This window comes from Halichoeres trimaculatus, unplaced genomic scaffold, assembly GCF_033239565.1.
Source record: "Halichoeres trimaculatus isolate MK-OKI-2021-1 unplaced genomic scaffold, fHalTri1.1 fHalTri1_scaffold_2, whole genome shotgun sequence".
NCBI lineage: Eukaryota > Metazoa > Chordata > Actinopteri > Labriformes > Labridae > Halichoeres > Halichoeres trimaculatus.
In genome coordinates this window covers 27,073,764-27,093,702 of record NW_027437180.1, presented here as the reverse complement: position 1 = coordinate 27,093,702, position 19,939 = coordinate 27,073,764, and the positions used below count along the sequence as shown (strand labels likewise).

At 40.6% G+C, this 19,939-nt stretch overlaps 1 protein-coding gene across 1 annotated transcript in view; it reads left to right on the top strand.

The window, feature by feature from the left end:
• LOC141800207 (uncharacterized) overlaps positions 1-19,939 on the top strand; it is a 96,132-nt gene that overhangs the window by 34,264 nt on the left and 41,929 nt on the right. The window contains exon 4 of the mRNA XM_074682624.1: positions 5,474-5,618. Coding sequence (XP_074538725.1) covers positions 5,474-5,618 — 145 coding nt within the window. The remainder of the gene's footprint in view (positions 1-5,473; positions 5,619-19,939) is intronic.

The window sequence follows — 19,939 nt, the reverse complement described above, 5'->3', positions numbered from 1 at the left end:
GTATATAAAGATATGCTTCAAACTCTTCTCTTCCCAATGATTTCACTCATGCCATTGAAAGTGTATGAATGGATCAGATCTTTGAGGCATTTAAAAGTAAGGATCTATTTTTCTCCTGGTTGAAGTATTTATCTGCTTTATATTAACTCACAGGTAATGGACCTTTTATGCCAGATAAGTTTGAATATGTACAGAAGGTTACGACTATAACAAAGACATTCATATCCTTTTTTACTGATGGGTCTATTTACAATACCCAGTCATGTTTGTCTTGAAATGATCTGACTGCAATTACTCAGCCATCTTCAAAGTGGTGCTACCACTTGTCAAGCTCTGCTGATTTGAATGCTTTGCAGCTCAGGGAAAATAACTCCTTGGCCTACATATTCCAAAGTGTTCATTAATTATGCTGTGGTCAGTTTGCCTCCTGATGTCAGAGAAAGTTGCCAGAAATGTAAGAAGTGTTTTTGATGGCAGTCTTAGGTTGAGCAACTCATTCAGATTGGATTTGGCTGCACATTATAAAACATTTTTAAGTTAAAAGGATTTTTAAAAATAAAGATCTCTTCTAAGAAGCACCTTTCCTTTTTGGCAATCTCTAAAACACAAACTCATCCTTATTTATCATTTTAAACTTGGACTTTTCAGCTTGTCTAACATGACAATGGGAAATTTCCTGATTGAGAGCTTAAAATCCACCAAACTGACCAAAGTTCTGCATGAATTTGATAATGCTTAACAAGAAAAACATGTCTGACTCTTAAGTTTCTTTATCAACTAACCACTCAGAACTAAATGATTAAGCTTGCAAGTGTTTTGATTTTATCTGCCATGCATTTCAAACCCCTTGGCTGCACATTTCTTCATCTCAAGCTGAAAACATTGAGTCTTCTTTGACCAGCTAGAAATCAAGAGGGTGATGTTTGTTTGGTCATTTTTGACTTATTGGATTTTTTTTTCCCAGTGTCAGTGGTGTAATTCCCAGCCTCACCTACAGTATATACACACGTCTGGTGTTATTGGCAGTACGCCTTCATCCACCGACACCTCCAGCGTCCCTGGTGGCCTTTGTCACAGAAGAAAGAGAATGATCAATATCCCAGTTAAACTAGACTTTCAAAGCTGATCGTAGGGCCTCGTTCTGGGGCCATCTTCTTTAATGAATTTTCTTTCATTCCACACAAGTTTTTAAACATCAAACAATAAATCGGCCAGGGCACAGTAAAATATTTAGATCTATTGACTGTGTTTGAAAAATGTAGAGGGCAAAAACTCCAGTGGTTTGATGCTGATGCATTCTGAACACTTTAATCCACCCGAGTGTTTCCTTTTATCTGCCTGGGTTTCTCCAAAAGAGGGGAAAAGGGCCTCAAGAATGTTCTTAAAGATCCAGCTATGCTGGTCTTAAAAGCTCCTTACCTTTAATTGCTTTTTCTAACAAATGTGGCTCCCTGACTTCTTGGTACCAAGACACAGTTTTAAAAAAGAGGTTTGTTTTTCTGTGAATCCTGGGGCGGTTGTTCACCTTAAACGACGCTGGGTCCTGGATCTGTTCCAGAGGGAAAAACGATCATGCTTTAAAAATGATTCTGTTGCCTTGTCCAACCGTGGCTTACCACTTGTAAATGTAGAGATGTGTTGTGTACGGCACAGCACAGCAGAGTGGCATTACAGAGGTTTAGAACATCTGTTTAATACCATTGGAAGCTCACTGGATCAGTATTGCATTTCTTCATCCCCTCCCCAAAACAAGTCCTGAAACACAAAGTGTTAAAAATTACAGGGTGAGAAGCAACTTCTTTTCTTTTTTTTTTGGCTGGAAACATATTTTGACAAAACATCTTTACTCTGCCAGTAAAGGTCTCAGAATAAAAGAGATAAGAGAGGCTGGAGTATGAGTTATCCAAAATATCTTCTGTCTTTTAATATTGATGGGTTGTTTTCAGATGATACAAGCGAGATCAAAAAGAGTGTCTGAAAATACGCTATGCTGTAGAAACATTTCATGAGACTCAGCGAGTTTGAGCAGTACAACACTTCTCTCAGTGCGTTGTGTGTCTTAAGTGCACATCACAGGAGTCTTTTTTTTCCAGCTATACAGTTCTTCTCCATAAGCTTATCGACACTGCAGTTTGGTTATTCTGGTCAAAGTCACATCAAGCTGAACATCTTTGTCTTGTTCTGACCCCTTGTGGAGCGACTGATTCAGTTGTCTTAAATTGTGTAGTGTATGCATGTCTTTGCATGGCTAGTGTGTGTGAGTGTGGGTGTGTGTGTGTGTTTTGCTGGCGTGACAGCCTGGCCTTGACGTTAAACATCTGTTGGGTGATTCATTCGGCTGTGGATGTGGAGTGACACCAAAGCACATCTGCCGAGGTGCGGGCGATCTCTGCAACCTGCCCCTCATCAGGCCCCAGCTTCACCACCCAAACTACTTTTTTGTTGATTGCGTCATTTTCCCTCCTCTGCACCGCTGCTAATTCACAAAAGTGACATCCTGCTTTTTTCCCCCAGTTGTGCAGGCTGCAGAGCAGCAGATGCATAGCCTTGGGGAGATTTAGAAATGGCAAACACAATGAAACTCAAGAACATGAGAAACAGAGTGATCCCAGGCAGACCTCGCTTTGTCCTTTTCTTAACAGAATTAACATGAAGTTTAAGTTATTTGCATGCCTTTCTGTTTTAAACGTAACCAACACAACTGATTTGGGAAAATAAGAATATATCCTTAAATTATTTTTTTGGAATAGCTTCCCCTGTTTTTTTTTTTTTACTCACACACACACACACACACACATACACATACACACACACACACACACACACACACACACACACACACACACACACACACACACACACACACACACACACACACACACACACACGTGTATATAAATATATATATATATAATTTTGACTGAAAAAATTTTTTAAAAAAGGAAAAAAGCTACAAATACACCATATTTCATACCAGTTTGTACCTGTGAGTTTTTCTGTTTAATATGATAATACATTTCAAGAAGGTGATTAGACAAAAACAAACAAATATCAACTGAAAGGGACTTTTTGGATAGACATTTTGCAACCCAGAAAATGTATAAATAATTCAGTTTAAATGTGACAAACCATTTGATTATGCAAATGTTTATTTCTCCTGCTTTGCTCAAGATTTTTTTTTTTTTATTATTTTGGCACCAGATCCTTACCTAAATGTTTTCTATACAAACACGCACAGGAAAAATATTCCACTGAGTGTACGGATTGAGAAATCATTTGAGCTTAAGTGACAGATGCTTCTCTTCACTAGTGTGCGAGGCATTGTAATCACTTGAATGAATACAGCTTGACTAATTAAGGTTATGCAGTTGGCTGGCTCTCTCCAAACAAAGCCCAAGTAATGTGAATTGTGTTGTAGCACAGCCCCCATAGTATCACAGAGATGAGAGCAGAGTTGATATGCTGTTCAGCCTGACGTGTCAGTTGAAAAAGTGCTGGAAAGATCAATCAGTGTAGCACTTTATTTTAACATCATATTCATGTTTCCACTTAGTTTAAAAATATGATGTTGTTTTGGGATAATAAGCTCATAAATTGATTTACTGATCGTCCTCTCAGCCCTGCTGTTACCATGACGAAAACACTGAGGAATATGACTGAGACACATTAAACAGAAAAAGCTGATGACTTACAAACACAGCCGGAGCAGATGATGATGACTGAACTGGCTGCATGACCGTTCCTGAGCTCGCTGTGCATGTTTGGCACAGATAGAGTCCAAGGACGTGTGAGGCCTTTGATCCTGTCTCTGGGGCGTCCCAGATGTTCATGTGCAGGGCAATGTCAAGTCTGGTTTATTTGCATAGGTTGTGCCCAGCCGTTATAAGTACAAGTCATCCATTAAAACAAAAAGAAATGTTTCAGGAACACTTTTCTCTTCGCACAACTGAGCAATTGAGGTTTGTCTGTGAGGGAAGTCTTAATAGACCATAACCACATCTTCAGCTATGTGTGCTTTAAAGGGCCTAAGGTGGGATGTTTAGTCAGAGAACCCATGAGACAACCTACCTTCTTGTTAACTCGGGTTTCTGAGAGAGCTTTCAATCATTTCAAGACAAACATCACATAATTTTTGGTTTCTTTATTCGTCATAGTGCAGAAGTTGTTTGTCTTTACACTCTGAATCATTTTGAGCACGAGGAACTCATTGAAGTGCGTTCAGACTGACCAAACAGCCTTGAGAAAAGTCTCAACCAGTAGGTGGCAGTATGATACCTGAATCTACAACTTCTCAAATCAAGACTCCTCAATCATTACTAAGAATAAGCACTCTGACTATTGCAATTGACAGCTTGAAATATACAGCAAGTCTGCTAAAATTATGTGTACAAAATGGTATGTTTGATATTAATCATCATTTCTATACAGATTTACAAAGTCAACTTCTTTATTCAAATGCAACACAACACTCAGTCTTTTTATTCTAGCTGATGGAAACAATTCACTCTTAATCAATGAAGCTGGGAGATTTCACAAAACAAAGATTTCAGTTTTTGCAGTTGATATGATAGGTGAAGGCATTTTTAAAATGAAATTCTGTGGTGTGTGAAACAAACATCCTGAACTTTGGAGTGTTTTTATTAAACAGGCAGAATTACAAATTGTTGTTTAATATCACTTCTCACAAATTACATTGAAGTTTGTTTTCTTTATTTTTTATTTTTAATGTTACATTTTCTTTGTGATTTCAACAGAAATTATCAGGCATTTTTCTTTTATCAAGTAGAGAAATAATTTTCAGCGATGATTCCTCCTCATGAGAGCATATTTTCAACATCTTCTTTCAGTTTGTAATAACCATGCTGTTTTTACACTTGATGATCAAATCTTTTGTAAATGCCTCCCTACAAGAGGTGAGGGGATTGAGAGCTTTGGTAAAGACATTTGTGACAAATTTTTGGCTTGTAACCCTGTGGATGCAATTAAAAAGGAAGATAAAATCCAGAGAACCTAATGGGTTAATTTCTGGGTTGTTGCTTCAGCTGTCCAACCGCAATAAATTCTCTCTGTTTGTTTAGAAAGCGAGCACAACCTGGACATTTTTATCGACTCCTCTTACAAGTCACAAAATCATCAAACTTTGCGGCTGCACTTGACACAACAGGCGTCCTGGATCAGACGGACTGCGAAGACACTGAATATTTTTGCAGCTTATTAAGTTAGTTCTCAAAAATATATTTCCTACAGATTAAAAAAAGGAAGGTGGTTGCACAATCTGCTACATTCACAGCCTCCACTCGGAATTAGAGATTTATTTTCTGAGGAGGGAAAAAAAATCAATTAGTGCTAAATTTATTCATGGATTTCTGCGATCAATGCAAGTCCACTCAGAGGGGCTCGCTGGGACCCAGTTCATCCCAGTTAATGTGTTTGAAGGGGAATTACCATTGATGTTGTTTTCCCTTCCTCGCAGGTCAAAGAGCATCTTGAGGCTGTCACGGCCCACCTGCCACACGGGTGGAACTTCTGTTCACTCCTCCCAGACGTTACCTATGAGGCAACTGGACGGCGAACGGGATGGCGTGCAGTGGCGGTTGATGTGGGGAGAAGAAAATCAGGTTGGTTAGCTGTGCTGAATCTAATATGTCCACTGTCAGGGAGTCTCTTACAAAGCTAATTGTGAATCCAATCAAGGCTGGGAATACTACCTATTGATTAACCTCACTAAACACACACAATAAACCAACACACAGGGAATACAGTTCATGCAAATTCACTCACAAATGGATTCCACACCCACAGATTATCCACGTTATGTATTGTAGTTCTTAGTGTTCTTCTGTTATACTGATGTGTTAGGTGAAAAACAGCTGTTCCTCACTCTCTTTTAATTTGCTGCAACTGCTGTAATTTAAATTCACATGACCTTTCATGACTTCTTGATTGTTTTCATAATTCTTGCATACTTCATAATGCTGCTCTGAAAGGCATGTGGTGTGATCTTCAGAAAATGTTCCTTCAAGGATATTCTTTTCGCTCTTCGTATTGATTTCAAACACTTCCTGCACACAGGCTATATTTCAGGTCAATTAGACATATTTGGGCATTTGCAAATCATTTTTTTCTCTCAGATCCTGGGGCTCTAAAACTGCACTTTTGGCCCTAACAGCACTGCTCAGATTCTCTGTGGAGCTTGACATTTTGATCCGCAACAGAGACTAAATGATAACCGTTTCCTTGTAAATACTGTTGCCTGCAGGGGAGGGTTTAAAGAGACCAAGAAGGACTTTTCACTCACTCACTTGTTTATATTCACAACTCATCTGAATACGGACAGCTAAAGCATGTAGAATATACTGTGCATCGCAAGCAGCAAAGTGAGGCTGCTGAGTTAAGTAGTGCGAAGGGAGACCCATAATTACAGCAAATTATTGTTAGTAATTTTCTAAATTCCTCTGCTTTTACACTTACAAATTATGTAATTATGACCATTTCCCAGAAAGACAGCAAATAGGTTGTGGTTACTCAGTTCAGACTTTTTTATCCAGACAATAAAACTCAGTTATCTTTCTTTCTGTCACTTTCTTTGTTCCTTTTTTCTATAAAGAGAATTTCTTTAGAGTTTTTTTTTTCAGTTCATGTTTGAAAGAACAAGCTGCCTTTGTTTGAAGTGTTTGGTCTTGGCATCTGTGATCACTCTCATTAGGGCTCTCCTCTCACTGAGAGCAGAAACACTCCAATTCATTTATTTTTATTTCAAACATATCATTGACTGCTGTCTGAGCTTGCATCCACATCTGAGAGAAAGTATTTATTTGAACCTAACAAACGCCCCTCTCTTCAACATTTTTAAATATAAATGGAGGAGGGATCGATTAGTCACTCGCAGATTTTTGTGTGTTTTTCCCCTAACTCTGAAGAAACATAAAGCGAGTAAATAATTCCTTTTACCAATGAGTGCTGAGATGGGATGGAATATTTATTTTGCCTTGAGAAAAAGTCAATGCTACAGTTTGATGCCTGTGTATTGTCCTGACATCCTAAGGTCTCCGACACTTCATGGCGAGATGACAACTACCCACCAGTACTGTGTACATGTTGAACCGGCAGCGCCCACACACTCTGGGAGATTGACATAAACACTTTTTAATTGAGCTGCAAATGTTGTCAAAAGATGGATTCATTATTTTAGCATCCCTGAGGGGAAAATCTGCTCATGCAAAAAGAAAAAGAAATGTATAATTAATACAGCCAGTCACATTATGCCTGATGTGAGGCTGCACAGATAGGGTGATGTTACGTTTCTACTGTGGCGCTGGGAGCCTTCCCTAGATGGCTGATAGTGTTCAGTGCTCAGCGGCTGGCTCCAGGGAAAGATTGCTCCTTGTCACATCCTTATCAAAGCAGCGTTTTGCTCCTTCCTGCTCTCACAGTTCTTATTCCACAAGAAGGCCTGTGATCCTTTATACGTGTGTGGATCTTTCTTCAGCTACCCCCCTCCTCTTCACTCGCTCAATGCTCCGCTGAAGATCAATTGTGTTTGTACTGTATGTGAATGTGTATCAAAGAGTCCCCACAGTCAGTGCCTCCACTTATAAGGTAATGTACTGACACAAGAGATTCCGTGGGGACCGTGCTGAGCTTTCCATGTACAGAAAATGTTCAGCAGAGGGAAAGGTTAGGAGGAGTGGGGAACACAGCAGTCATATAGTGTAGGAGGGGGAGGCTGGATTCATAACACACACCAATTATACAATATTATTTTCACATTAAAACAAACACAAGCCTACATGCTCAGAAACACAAAGACGTAATGTTGCCAGTGGATGGTTTCAACGTGAAGGGCTCCTGACCCGAGTGTATTCCACTTTGACTAATCTCCCATCGAACACCTTTTCTGTTTCACAGAGCCATGAGGGGATACACTGTCAGTGAGAACTTTCATAGCTGCAAAAACACTCAACCTGTGTTGTTTTATTAATCCTTCAGACTTATGACGGTAGCCGTCCGTGTAGAGGGGGAATAATTCCCATGCATTTCAATATTATATTGACCTTCTAACTAGCCAAGTTTAAGTCGTAAATCCATAGCTGCTCTTGTCTGAGAAGTGGGCAGCCTGATACTCATAGCTCCTCCTTCCTGCACTCACACTTTTACAGTTGAGGTGGGAGGCAGGTCAAATACAAGGCTGGGGCTCTGCTGAATTTAACCCAGCCAAAGGAGAGAAGTGGGAGGATGCAAGTGATGGCCTGTGCGGGATGCAGGGTGTATGTGTATTTAATAACAATAGGATGAGGGATGCATTGTCCTTTTGATCTGTATATGTGCTATTTTATCTGTGTGTGGATACATAAGCAGTGACAGAAGGTGACCCCCGTGTCAGCAGTTTATTATGTCCACTTCATTTGCCAGGCCAGACTCGATTGGCTGTCAGTTTTACTGCCTGACTGTGTCAGCTGGACAGTGTTAAGTCTGATGGAGTGTTTTTGCTTCTGAAGCCGTCCTGTGCAGAAGGCAGGGAGAGCTAGTATATAACAGGTTCAGTGACAGGTTTTCAAAACATGCCGGCCATGAATATGCAAACTCCTCCACAAACAGCCTGAAAAAAAACCTGCTTGATGTGGCTGAATCTGAAAATAAGCAATTTTGCCATATTGAAGCAGCAGCATTGACACTTTCAGCATATTTCTCTCAGAGTCTCACTGTCTCCTCAGTTTTAACTCTGCAGCGCGGGTTAGAGAGGAGAGTTTCTTGCCTGTTTCATCACTAAATATTAAATAATGTTTCACTTTACTGTCACAACATAATGAAAACAGGAGAGACATGTGCTAAGGGATAAAAAGAACTCATAATTGGATATTTTTGAGGAGTTGTGATATTTGTGCATTTTTTAATCTTGTAATTTTGCACAAGTAACACGCCTTGATTGATTGAGATAAGGACCTCCTCTTAGCTCCAAATGTGCTCCCACCCCTCCCCTGTTGAATGCAAATTAAACGAACATGCTGCTTTGATATTGAAATGATCTCACTGCTTTTCTACAAACATTTCTGCTGAAGAAATGGAACTGTGTGCACTTTCTTACTGTAAATTACATTTACCTTACCCCAGTGGTGAGCTTCACTGGGAACTAGAGTTTATCTTTGTTTGTTTCAAACATAAATACCGTTGCCACAAATTAGTTTAAAAAAATCTATTGATTAAATTTAATTATCTCAGCTCAAACACATCATTCTTTGATGATCCCCTAAATATGAAAATTATATTATCATTTTATGAAAGACAAGACCAAAATTTCTAAGGTCCAAAACAGCCTTATAGAAGAATACTATAATACTATAGTAGACTAAATATAACTAGGCATATGGATAGTTAATTTCAATTCTAATAGTACTGAGATATATGAGTTATAATATAAAAAAATGAAACTGAAGAAAATAACCTGTAAAACGTAAAAAGAGGCAGTGTCAGGTTGGGAATAAATTGGGATACTCTGACATTTATTCCCACTTGAAATGGTTAAAATCGCACATAGTTTTTTTGTTTGTTTGTTTTTGTCGTGATGAGCTTTAAACCTCAGACATTTAGTATGGTGTTCTCTTGACTGTTGAAATGAGAGTGAGCAACAAAGAGCTGCCTGACGACATCAGAAAGAAGATCGTAGCAGATTCTGAGTCTGGTAAGAGGTTCAAAAAGATTGCAAAACATTTTTAAATCAGCTGTTCCACTGTTTGGAAAATAGTGTACAAGTGGAGGACCTTCAAATCAACTGTTATCATGCCCAGGTATGGCCATCCAAGCAAGTTCACGCTGAGAGCAGACCGCAAAATGCTGAAAGAAGTCTCCAAAAACCCTAAAATGTCATCAGCAGGCTCTTACTACTGTTGATGTGAAAGTGGATGCCTCTACAATCAGGAAGAGACTGCACAAGTTCAAATTTCAATTAAATTATATATTTACACCATAACAGAGGACATGTTTGCTGGAAAAGAATCTTACACCAGCTGTGAAGCATGTAGGTGGAAATGTCATGATTTGGGGATGCTGCAGAATCCACCATGAATTCAGTCGCGTATCAGGGGTGCTCAAGAAACGTGAGACCAACAGAAAAATAATTAAAGCTGAAGCAGAACTGGACCCTGCAACATGACAACGACCCAAAACATACCACTAAATCCATCAAGAATTGGCTGAAGACTAAGAAATGGAGAGTCCTGGAATGGCTGAGTCAAAGCCCAGATCTTAACCCCACTAAGATGCTGTGGGGTGGCTTGAAATGGGCTGTTCATGCAAGAAAACCCTCAAACATAACACAACTAAAGGTATTCTGCAATAAGGATTGGGGTAATATTTCCTCAGACTGGTGTCAGAGACTGGTGGAGGGCTATAAGAAGCATCTCAATGAAGTTATTTCAGCTAAAGAGGGTAATGCAAGCTATAAGGGGGTAGGGTGTCCTACCTTTTTTCTCTGTTAGAATTTTCATTTTTGTCAATATCTTTTGTTTAATGTGTCAAACAAGGTTATTTTTTATTTTTATTTTTTACCTGCATTTAAATCACTTTCTTTTGCTACAAGAAAAAAAAAAATATATATATACGTGTATCAATATGTAAGCATTTTTAATAGAGAACCAAATATTTAATGGAGTGTCCCAATTTTTTCACAACTGTATATACACCATGTACATATTTCCCCTGTGATTTTTATAAATGGTAACACTAATGGTAATTGTTTTCTGTTGTATACCCTCTTACTGTAAATTACTTTCCAAGATATTTGTCTGACAGTAAAGGTCTGCTCTTTGCCTAAACAAAGTCCAGACCAGGCAAAATCATTGTTTCTAATCAGAAGTCATCAGAGAAGTTAAAAAGGAGCAGGCTTTCTGCATTATCCAGTACTTATGTCTGTACATCAACCACGTAGATCAATGATGAAACACAGAGGAAGTATGAGGAATGTGATGAGTTGGTTTATGCTTGGAAGTCAGCCAAAGTTAGCACTGTGTTTCTTGGCAATACACCTTTTACAGTTAGAAAGCCTGTTTTTTCCCTTTAAATGGTGACACCTTTGAAAGGAACATGCATTTCTGTGTATGGTTCTTTCTCACACTACTGAGGCTCCTGTTTCTTAAATTAATAAAGTGTTAAATTGCTACCAATCAACCAACAAGAGTTGATGGTGGCATAATCTGTTTAACATTGTCTGAGAAAACCTGACAGATTTTTCATTGGCGTCACCTGCAAACTCAGCTCTGTTGCTCATTCCCAAAATGCCTGTTCTTTACAATTTTAGCACAGTTTAAAAAATTAATAAACAGGCTTATTGCCAAAAAAGTATGGTTACAACAAATAAATAATCTACCAAACACAAATTGCCTTTATATGTGTCTTTCTTATCGACATACAGTGGTTTCGCTTTACACCGACGCACATATGGTTCCCATGTTTGTGTCTTTTGAGGACACAGCATTATTTAACCCTCTGGGTTGCTCTATGAGATGAGAACAGACCAGATTGTGTGTTTTTGTTGTTTGAAGTGTCTTTATTAAACAAGAAGCCCACATGGTAAATGCACAAAGGCACAGTGAGAGTCCCACTGTGCACACAGCAGCCCTGACCTTCTGGCATAGATCTCTTGAAGTAACAACACTCCGACTCACTAATTACCTTCCATTGTCTAGTTAAGTGGTAGTACACTTCTTGGCTTGCCTTTGCACAGCTGTCCCCTTAGTCTGCTTTCTTGCCTTGTACACAAATCTTGCAGGTGGCTGAAAAATTAAATGCAAAAAGATTTAGATAAAATCTTAAGAAATCAGGGGTTTTACACAGGATTTTTGCCAGATTGTGAAAAGGTTCCAGGGCAGGATCAGATTTGCTCTGAGTTATAGTACCTCTGATCTGGCCACCGTTCAGTTGAAGGGGAAAGGGTGGTGTTGCTATTAACTGTACTCCTTTCCTGTTTAGAGGAGGGGGCTGTACATTCCAGGACACACACTCACACACGGTCACTTATAAAGACATATGAGCACAAATACTTTATGCACACTATTCAAACAAACTTCATACTTAGTGAACATTTTATAGCACACACACATGAGCATGCACTCACACATCTAAATGTATGCACATGCCTTCCTGCTCCAACACACTCAATGACTCCATCTTCTTCCTCTACTTTGTATCTCTCCCTCTGTCTCTTTCACTCCCTTTACTGGAAGGCCACTCTGATAGACCCCTCAGAAGGAGAGACACACCATCCCAGCTGATTCCAGGGGGAGTCCTTTAGAGGCAGCACTTCCAGTGGCTTCAGTGCATTAAAGCTTTTACCTTTTGCTTCTAAAGGCATCGGGACAAAAACAGGCCGAGCTCTTTCTCTCCACCAGGGAGGGAGGGAATGCATTGTCTTGTGAGGACACTGATTACTTAGGAATCAGTCATCAATTATTCAAACGATGGCATACTGTATATCCTCCACCTTTTGTGACAAGAAGGCCTTTCAAGGCTGGGAAGTGCAGAGACACACCCTGCCCAGTCCACAAGAATCAATACAGGCCTGGATAGTTTGCTTCCTCGCTTTCGTTCCTGTTCGTTTTGCTATTCATACTAATGAGAATTTGGGGCCCTGGCATTAAACTTTTGGGAAACCTTGAAGTGCCAGCTGCAGAGAAGGCCACAAGTCTAAGGGCAGGCCACCATGTAGGCCAGTAACATTTGGAAACATGCCCTTGGCATGTCACTTAGCTCAGTCTGCCGCTTTTTTGTCAACTCCTTTGCCGTCCCTTTGGTCTCTGTACTGCCTGTTGTCTGAACTCAGCTGATTAGCTGTAAGTGAGCCTGATAAATGTCCACAGTTCATCTGAAACACCTGGTTCACAGGGGAATACATGTTGGAGTTACCTCAAGGATGGAGACAGATGGAAAAAAGGGGACTTTCTCTTAGACCAGGCGAAAGATGGGACCACCCAGAATTTGCATACTTGAGGTTTTTACTTTGCTTTTCTTCCTTGCCTCCACTCAACGGTGTTGCCGAGTTTTCCCTGGACCGGACCTCTGGCATACTTTACACTCCCGCTCCTTAGTCACTGTCACTGAAACACAAAGAGCCCAACACACAGCTTTATGTCCTGTTCCAGACTCTGTGACCTCCCCGCTTTGGAAGCCTTCACTGCATAGCAATGTTTGCCATTAAAGTCTCCTCTTGTTTGGCTGCAAAGCCAAAGCCCTTATTTTGAACTCTCTCTGACCACTTAAAAAGGTCATACGCAGTAGGCCAAGGGCCAGTGACACAAATTAAGGGTAATTTACACATGATTAGCAACAGTGGATGTTTTTGGATGTTTTTTCTTCTTCCTCTTTTTTTATTCTTAGTCCTAATTGTTTTTAACATTGCTCAACACTTTCTCTTACTTTACTCATTTTGTCAAGGTCAGTGTGCGCATCACTGATGTTTATTTGTGAGCCATCTGGCCTCTCAGAGTTTGCTTCTGTTGCAACTCGTGACATAAAAGAGAGACGAAAATGTGAAGGACAGAGAAAAAAAATCATATGAGTGAGGAAAAGCACAGGAGGGAGGCAGGGAGGGAGAGGTGGGAGGGTCGCTGGAGGGGTTGGATAACAATGGCTGGAGTCCAAGGTTGGCTAATAGTATCTGACACACTGCAATTTTGAGGCTTATATCAACATTGTTTTTACAGCTGTAATTAAGCCACCTAATCAGAAGCACATTGGTTGGGACAGTCTGGGGCTGTGAGGGGGCAGACACACAGTGAGCTGTGTTCAGCCCTGCGGCAAGGCAGCAGCACCGCACTGGGCTTGGGCTAGGTGGAGGCCAGCCAAGGGAACTGTGGGTGGGAGAGCATCCTGAGTGTGACACACACTTACACACACGCACACATATACACACAGGGCTGTACAGTGGGAACCAGGGCCATACTGAATGTGTGTAGTTATGGGGAGCAGATTTTTTGTATGTATGTTTAAAGCTATATGTGTGAGCAGGAAATTTTCAGGCACATCTGCACGAATTGTGTTCGAACTTGTGTGTGTTGCACTCGTCATCTGGTGGCGTGCTTTATCTGTGTTTATCAAGCACTTCAGTTATGCCCAAAACTTACTTATGCATGCATGTGTGCTCAACTGCATTTCCATGTTTGTTCAGTGGACGTTTTATAGTGTGTGCTTTTTGTACGAGAAAAAAAAATTGGCTTGCAAATGTGTGTATGAAAGGGAGAGGGAACATGTGCATGTGTGCGGTCGCCTCAGCCCCACAGAGGTTCACCCCACCCATGTCAGGGCCCAGTGCCGAGTCACCCAAGTCTCAAATGGCAACAGCACACAGACAGGCCCACACAGACACACACATATGCACACATATACAGAGCAGGACGCGGAGCTCAGCTGGGGCCAAAGTCAACAGATGAGCTGGTCTGAACTGGCTTGCTGTGTGTTCTGATTGTAAATTGCGCTGGTGATGATTAGAGAACTCCAGCACAGGATGTCGACTCTTAAAACTGTCCAGAGAAAATAATTTTCTACTATGTTCAGGAAACTTTTTTTCTGTCTCTGCTTTACACAGCCCCCCCCCCCTCCCTCTTTAATTTAAACATCATGGGGCTGCATGTGAGGAGGTGGAAGGAGCTGGTGTGTAAATTGGTTTGAAAACCAAACAAAACAATAGAGGCTTTTCAGAAGTTCATCTTATCTCTGCAAAGAAAGAAAAAAAAAGATGTTTACTTAATAGCAAACTGTGCCCATGCATGTGTTTTGAGATATCACTATAATGTCATCGAACTGAGTTCACTCAAAACCATTTGAAAACAGTAATATTTCACAGTTTCTCATTCATGTGCATCAGACACATGGCCTTGCAATTTATTTGGGGTGGGAGAAAAAAATTGTAAATCAAAAGGCTATATTTGGATTTTTTTGTTTGACAATAACAAAATCGTGATTCCTTTTCAAAAGATCAACTTTTTTTCTTTCAAATTCAAATTCTTTATTTTAGTCTTTGTTTATAAACTGGATTAGAAAAAATTGCCACTTTTCTCCAGCAGAGGGTGAAATGTTTCTCTCTGACTCACGTGATGTGCATTTTATAGGAAAATATGTGTCCTGATATAGTCTGTAGACTCCATCATCATCATTTAATGTTTTCACCGTAGACTAAAAAAAATGGATGTCCACTTGCTCGGCTCAAAGTAAGGTCTCTACAAAAATGTCTCTCCCTGGTGGCTGGCTGCAGTAAAGATTAAAAAATCCGTCCTTTCAGTCATTCCAGATGGGCTGTGGTCAAACTTAAAAAATTAATACTCCTCGTAGAAATGTTTCTCACGTCCGATTGTTGTGGTGATTTGAAGATATCATTTGGCTGTCTTGTATTCAAGTCCTCTTTTTTTCTGAAAAGATTCATTTTCATTAGTTATACAAGGTTAAAAACAAGGCTTTACTTAACGTTTAACAATGATTGACAGCTGCCGTTCCCGTGTATTTTTTGGGGGGTTGCAAAATATGTCGGGAGTTAGAATCAAGAAGTGATTAGAGTCTCGAAAAAAAAAAAAAAAAATTATTTTTGTCACCCAGCTCCACTCAGATTCTCCCAGAATCCCTCATCGTCTCTACTGCGCTGACTCTGGCTGCACAACAATAGATTGGCTGCGCCTGTGACGGGGGTATTTTGGTTTCAAAACCGTACAATGATAAATGGCGGAGTCACGCTGTCCACTCTATATACAGTCTATGGTTTTCACATGGTCTGGTGTTAAAAAACAAACTAAAAACCACAAAAATCGTAAATATCGAAGAATTGCAATTTTCTCTGGATTCGTTTGAATCGAATCGCAAGAATAGGATAGTGTCCCAGCTCTATAATTTAATTATGTGCGGCTTTTAGAAAGAGGGAAAGAAGATCAGTTAGAGTTTAAGAAAAAGAGTCAGAGGTTGATAGAAATGGATGGTTATTGTTTTGCCCGTTACCTCCTCCACACTGTCATATGCTGTCATCAGCCTGAGAGACACAACAGTGGGCTAGTCCAGCTGTTTATTTTTTCCATCCTCACATAAAATCAAAGTTTTCTTACTCATTTCTCTGTGGCATGTGGCCTATGCAGAGGTTTAAGATTTTAGTGCTTTGTAAAATCTGTGGCTCGTTTGTTAACGTGGTAAAACTCTTACACATCAATAAATTTACCAAAACCCCCCAAATAACTGAAGTCTGCACATTGGACTGGACACTTGAACATAGTTTCCTCAACATTGTGCAGTCTGTAGCCAGCTGGCAGATAAAGTCTCACATACTTGCTCTCCTGCTGCGTCACCCAGCTTGGTGACCATGAATGTGTTAGCAACTACTGAGCGCTTTCACCACGTGCTTTGGGCTAATTTAGATTTATGGCCGTTTTAAAGACTTTTCCATTCCCTTCCTCAGATGACATTTTTGCCTCTACGAGTCCTATAGCATATAGGTTGATTCATTTATGAACAAGGAATACCTTGGAGGAATTCAAGTCTCGAGGCAACTGAGGAAATGATGGATTGAGAAAGAGGAGGACAAGACTGTGTGACCTGTGTGAAACAGTGTGTCGCTGCTTGCCTAAACTTTTCCTCTCTGCCTCCCTTGTTTTCTCTCTCCCTCTCTCACACCCCCACAGAAATGTCCAGATTGATTTAATCAGGGAGGCAGGAGGGAAATCAAACTGGGAGTGGGACCAAAATCCTCCTTATGGGGACAGGCCTGGTCCTGTGACCTAATTGACCCTGGGGCAGGCAACAAAGACAGCCAGTGAGCATGCAAAGAGACTGTTTATATTTTTGCAGTTGTGTTTGTGTGTGTGTGTGTGTGTGTGTGTGTGTGTGTGTGTGTGTGTGTGTGTGTGTGTGTGTGTGTGACTTGAGGAGGGGAATGAGGCTGGTGGGGAGCAGAAAGGATGTTAATGTGTCCCTCAGGTGGCAGCAGCAGCACAGTCACACAGACTTGTGTTTGACATGAAGAAGGTGGGGAGAGTATTTCCTACCACGGCTCCCTCCTCCTCCTGCTTTTCCTGCTGTGCGGTTCAGATGTTCAAGCCGGCATTAAATTCCTGTTGACAAGCTCCAGGTGGGGACTAGGACACGTTTGCAGTCGCTGTGCCCCTGGGCCCTGTAGGAGAGTCGCTGTCTTTCCCGAACACACTACACCCTGTCTTCCTTTTGTTCCTTCAATTGTTTTCATCCCACCCCTCCTTTTCTTCTGCTCCATGCTCCCCTCTCATGCCTTTCACGACTGTTTACGCAGAATGACGGATCCTCCTGAGCTTGCCAGCTTGTGGTTGACCGAAACAAATAAATAAATGTGTGAGGACACACATTCATTCACAAACAGTCTATGCTCACCCCACAAGCACATAAGAAGATGAGAGTTGGAGAGAAACTGTAAGCTGTGGGAAGAGAAAGTAAATTAAAAACAAATCATGGCATGACTGTGGAATGCAACTGACTAACAGTAGGGACAACCAACTGAACAACATCCATGGGATTCTCTGGCTTCTTCAACTGTGTTGAACAATAATCAGGGATTGTCCAGGGTCAGCCTCCTGCCAGTGTGACTCAGGACTTAGACCGAGGATTCAAGCCTGCCATTGGATAATTTATCTGACAGATTTTTCTTTCCCTTCTGCACTGGTTCTGTCACAGGTTCCAAAATCTGAGGAAGTATGCTACTGGCTGAAAGCTACTTACTGTTTGGGTCAAAACTTGGATCATGCACCTCTTCAAGTCTTTCCGTTGGGAGGTTAAGACAGTGGCTAGAGTGAGAAACTGGTTAGGGCAAAAAGGACATGACATAAAGTGAGGCTGCTGTTGGATTCAGGGATGGGTACCTTTTACATTCAAAACGATACGGTACCGATGGCCATTGACCTGGCCATCGGTACCAGTACTCAATGATACCAATTTCCTGTACTTTTCTGTGTTTATGTGGTGTAAAATATTGACTTGTTTGATAATAATATTTATTTATTTATTTTTAAAAACATATTTAATCTTTAATATGTACCCTTGCAATGCTGTGTTCATGCCCAGCATGGAAAATCGCCCGATCTTCCGCTCCCTCACAGTCATAAGGCTGCATTTAGGTACCTAAACATGGTACCTTTTAATTTTACGTGACTCAGTACCTGGTACTTTTAACAGAATTTGATTGGTACCTATAAAAGAACCTGATTTGGTACCCATCCCTAGTTGGTGCCTGCTTTGTCGCATTGGGCTGGGCAATACTGCCGAGAAATGAAATCTCAGATTTATCACACCAGATCCAAAATATGTTTTACAAAGAATTATAGGACTTTTTCAAAAGTTATTTTTTGGAGCTTTTTATTCAGATTCAGATTCAGATTCCTTTATTTGCCATTTGTGTAAAACACATAGGATATCTCTTAATCAGAGGACAGGGCAGTGGTTAAAGCAGGAAACAGGGTAAGACTTGGGAGCAACTTGCTGGAATGAAGCCAAAGGCTTGATTTAAGCCCAGGCCACCCCCTTAGGGATTAACCTCCTTGGTTGCGACCGAAGACCAAAAACTCTCCTGAACAAACTCAGTCAAATCGTTCTCATTCTACTAACTATCAAGGCAATTAAAATGACCTATAACTTCTTATTCAATTTGGTATAGGACCCAAATAAAGTTGACCAAATCCTTGTCTTACTGTTATTTTAGACTCACTGTAACCCAGCCAGGGTTGGCTCTGACAAAGGCCCAGTGGTGTGCAGTATGCATTCAAACAGCAGTCATAGGTCCTAAGGGACAAAGTTCGTCTCGGTGTGTCTGTGTGTACGAGTGTGAGCTCAGTGTTCAGTAGAGGGACTTGGATGTGGAAAGACCCAGATTTATATGTTTTGCTCCTGGAATATCCCTGAGATATGTTGAAGGGAGCCGGGGGATTTTATAAAAGTCTTCTCCGGTTTCTCTGCTTCAGCATTTTGTCGTAGTGAGGACATTACGTGGTGACAACTGGCATTAAAATACTGCGCCCCCTCCTCTTTTCCCATTCCCATTCTCCTCAGTCTCTTGCTTAATTCCTTTCCAGACTGCTATGTCTTTCTTGAAACCTGTGTTACAGCCAAGCCACAGATAGAAAAGGAAACATACATGCTGCGTGACTAAAAAAACATTGAAAGCAACTAACTAATTTAACAGTGTTGATCATGAAACCAACAACATTCAGATGTATGCAACATCTGCTCTGGCATTGTTCTTTGCCACATCCTGCTCCAACAAATAATGAGTCTTTCCCTCCTAGATATGTTGCTACTTCTACCATTACAGCGAGGGCTTCATTTCAAAGGCTTTTTCCTTGAAGCTAAATACTCATCTTATTCTAATGGTACTCCTGAGAACAGACCGCTTATCCTGATATGAATTGAAAATTCACTAAAGGAAGCAGCCATGGCAGGAAATTTGAAGCATAAAACGTTGAAAGGACTGTAAAACTTGAGAGGGCAACGTAGAAATATTTACTCTAAGTTCCAGTTTAATACACATATAAACAAGGTTTACACATGGTATGTTTGAGGGTAAGAAAAAAATAACTAGAGGGGAAATGCTGTCAAAACGAGACTATCTAACCTCTTAGGAGCTTGTTTTATTATGTGACTCCAGTGTGTGCTCGTGCATGAGAATGTGTGTGTTCACGTGTGTTTCACTGAAAAACGGATTAAAACTCAATTCATGGCTGGTAGCTGTTTCCACTGCACCATAAAGAAATCATTTAGGTCAGAGGAAATGATTAAGTGTTAATAATATGGTGCCAGTTCTCTCTCAGTGGATACGGATGTCAAAGTCAGCTGGAAGACCAAAATGGTCTGTTTGGGTGGCTGACTTGATGTGAAACCACATGAGTGTCCTTGAGCCTAGCTGGTTCTTTAGTGTGTCTGGGCAAATGCGTGCTTAAGATCGTGTGTGTGTGTC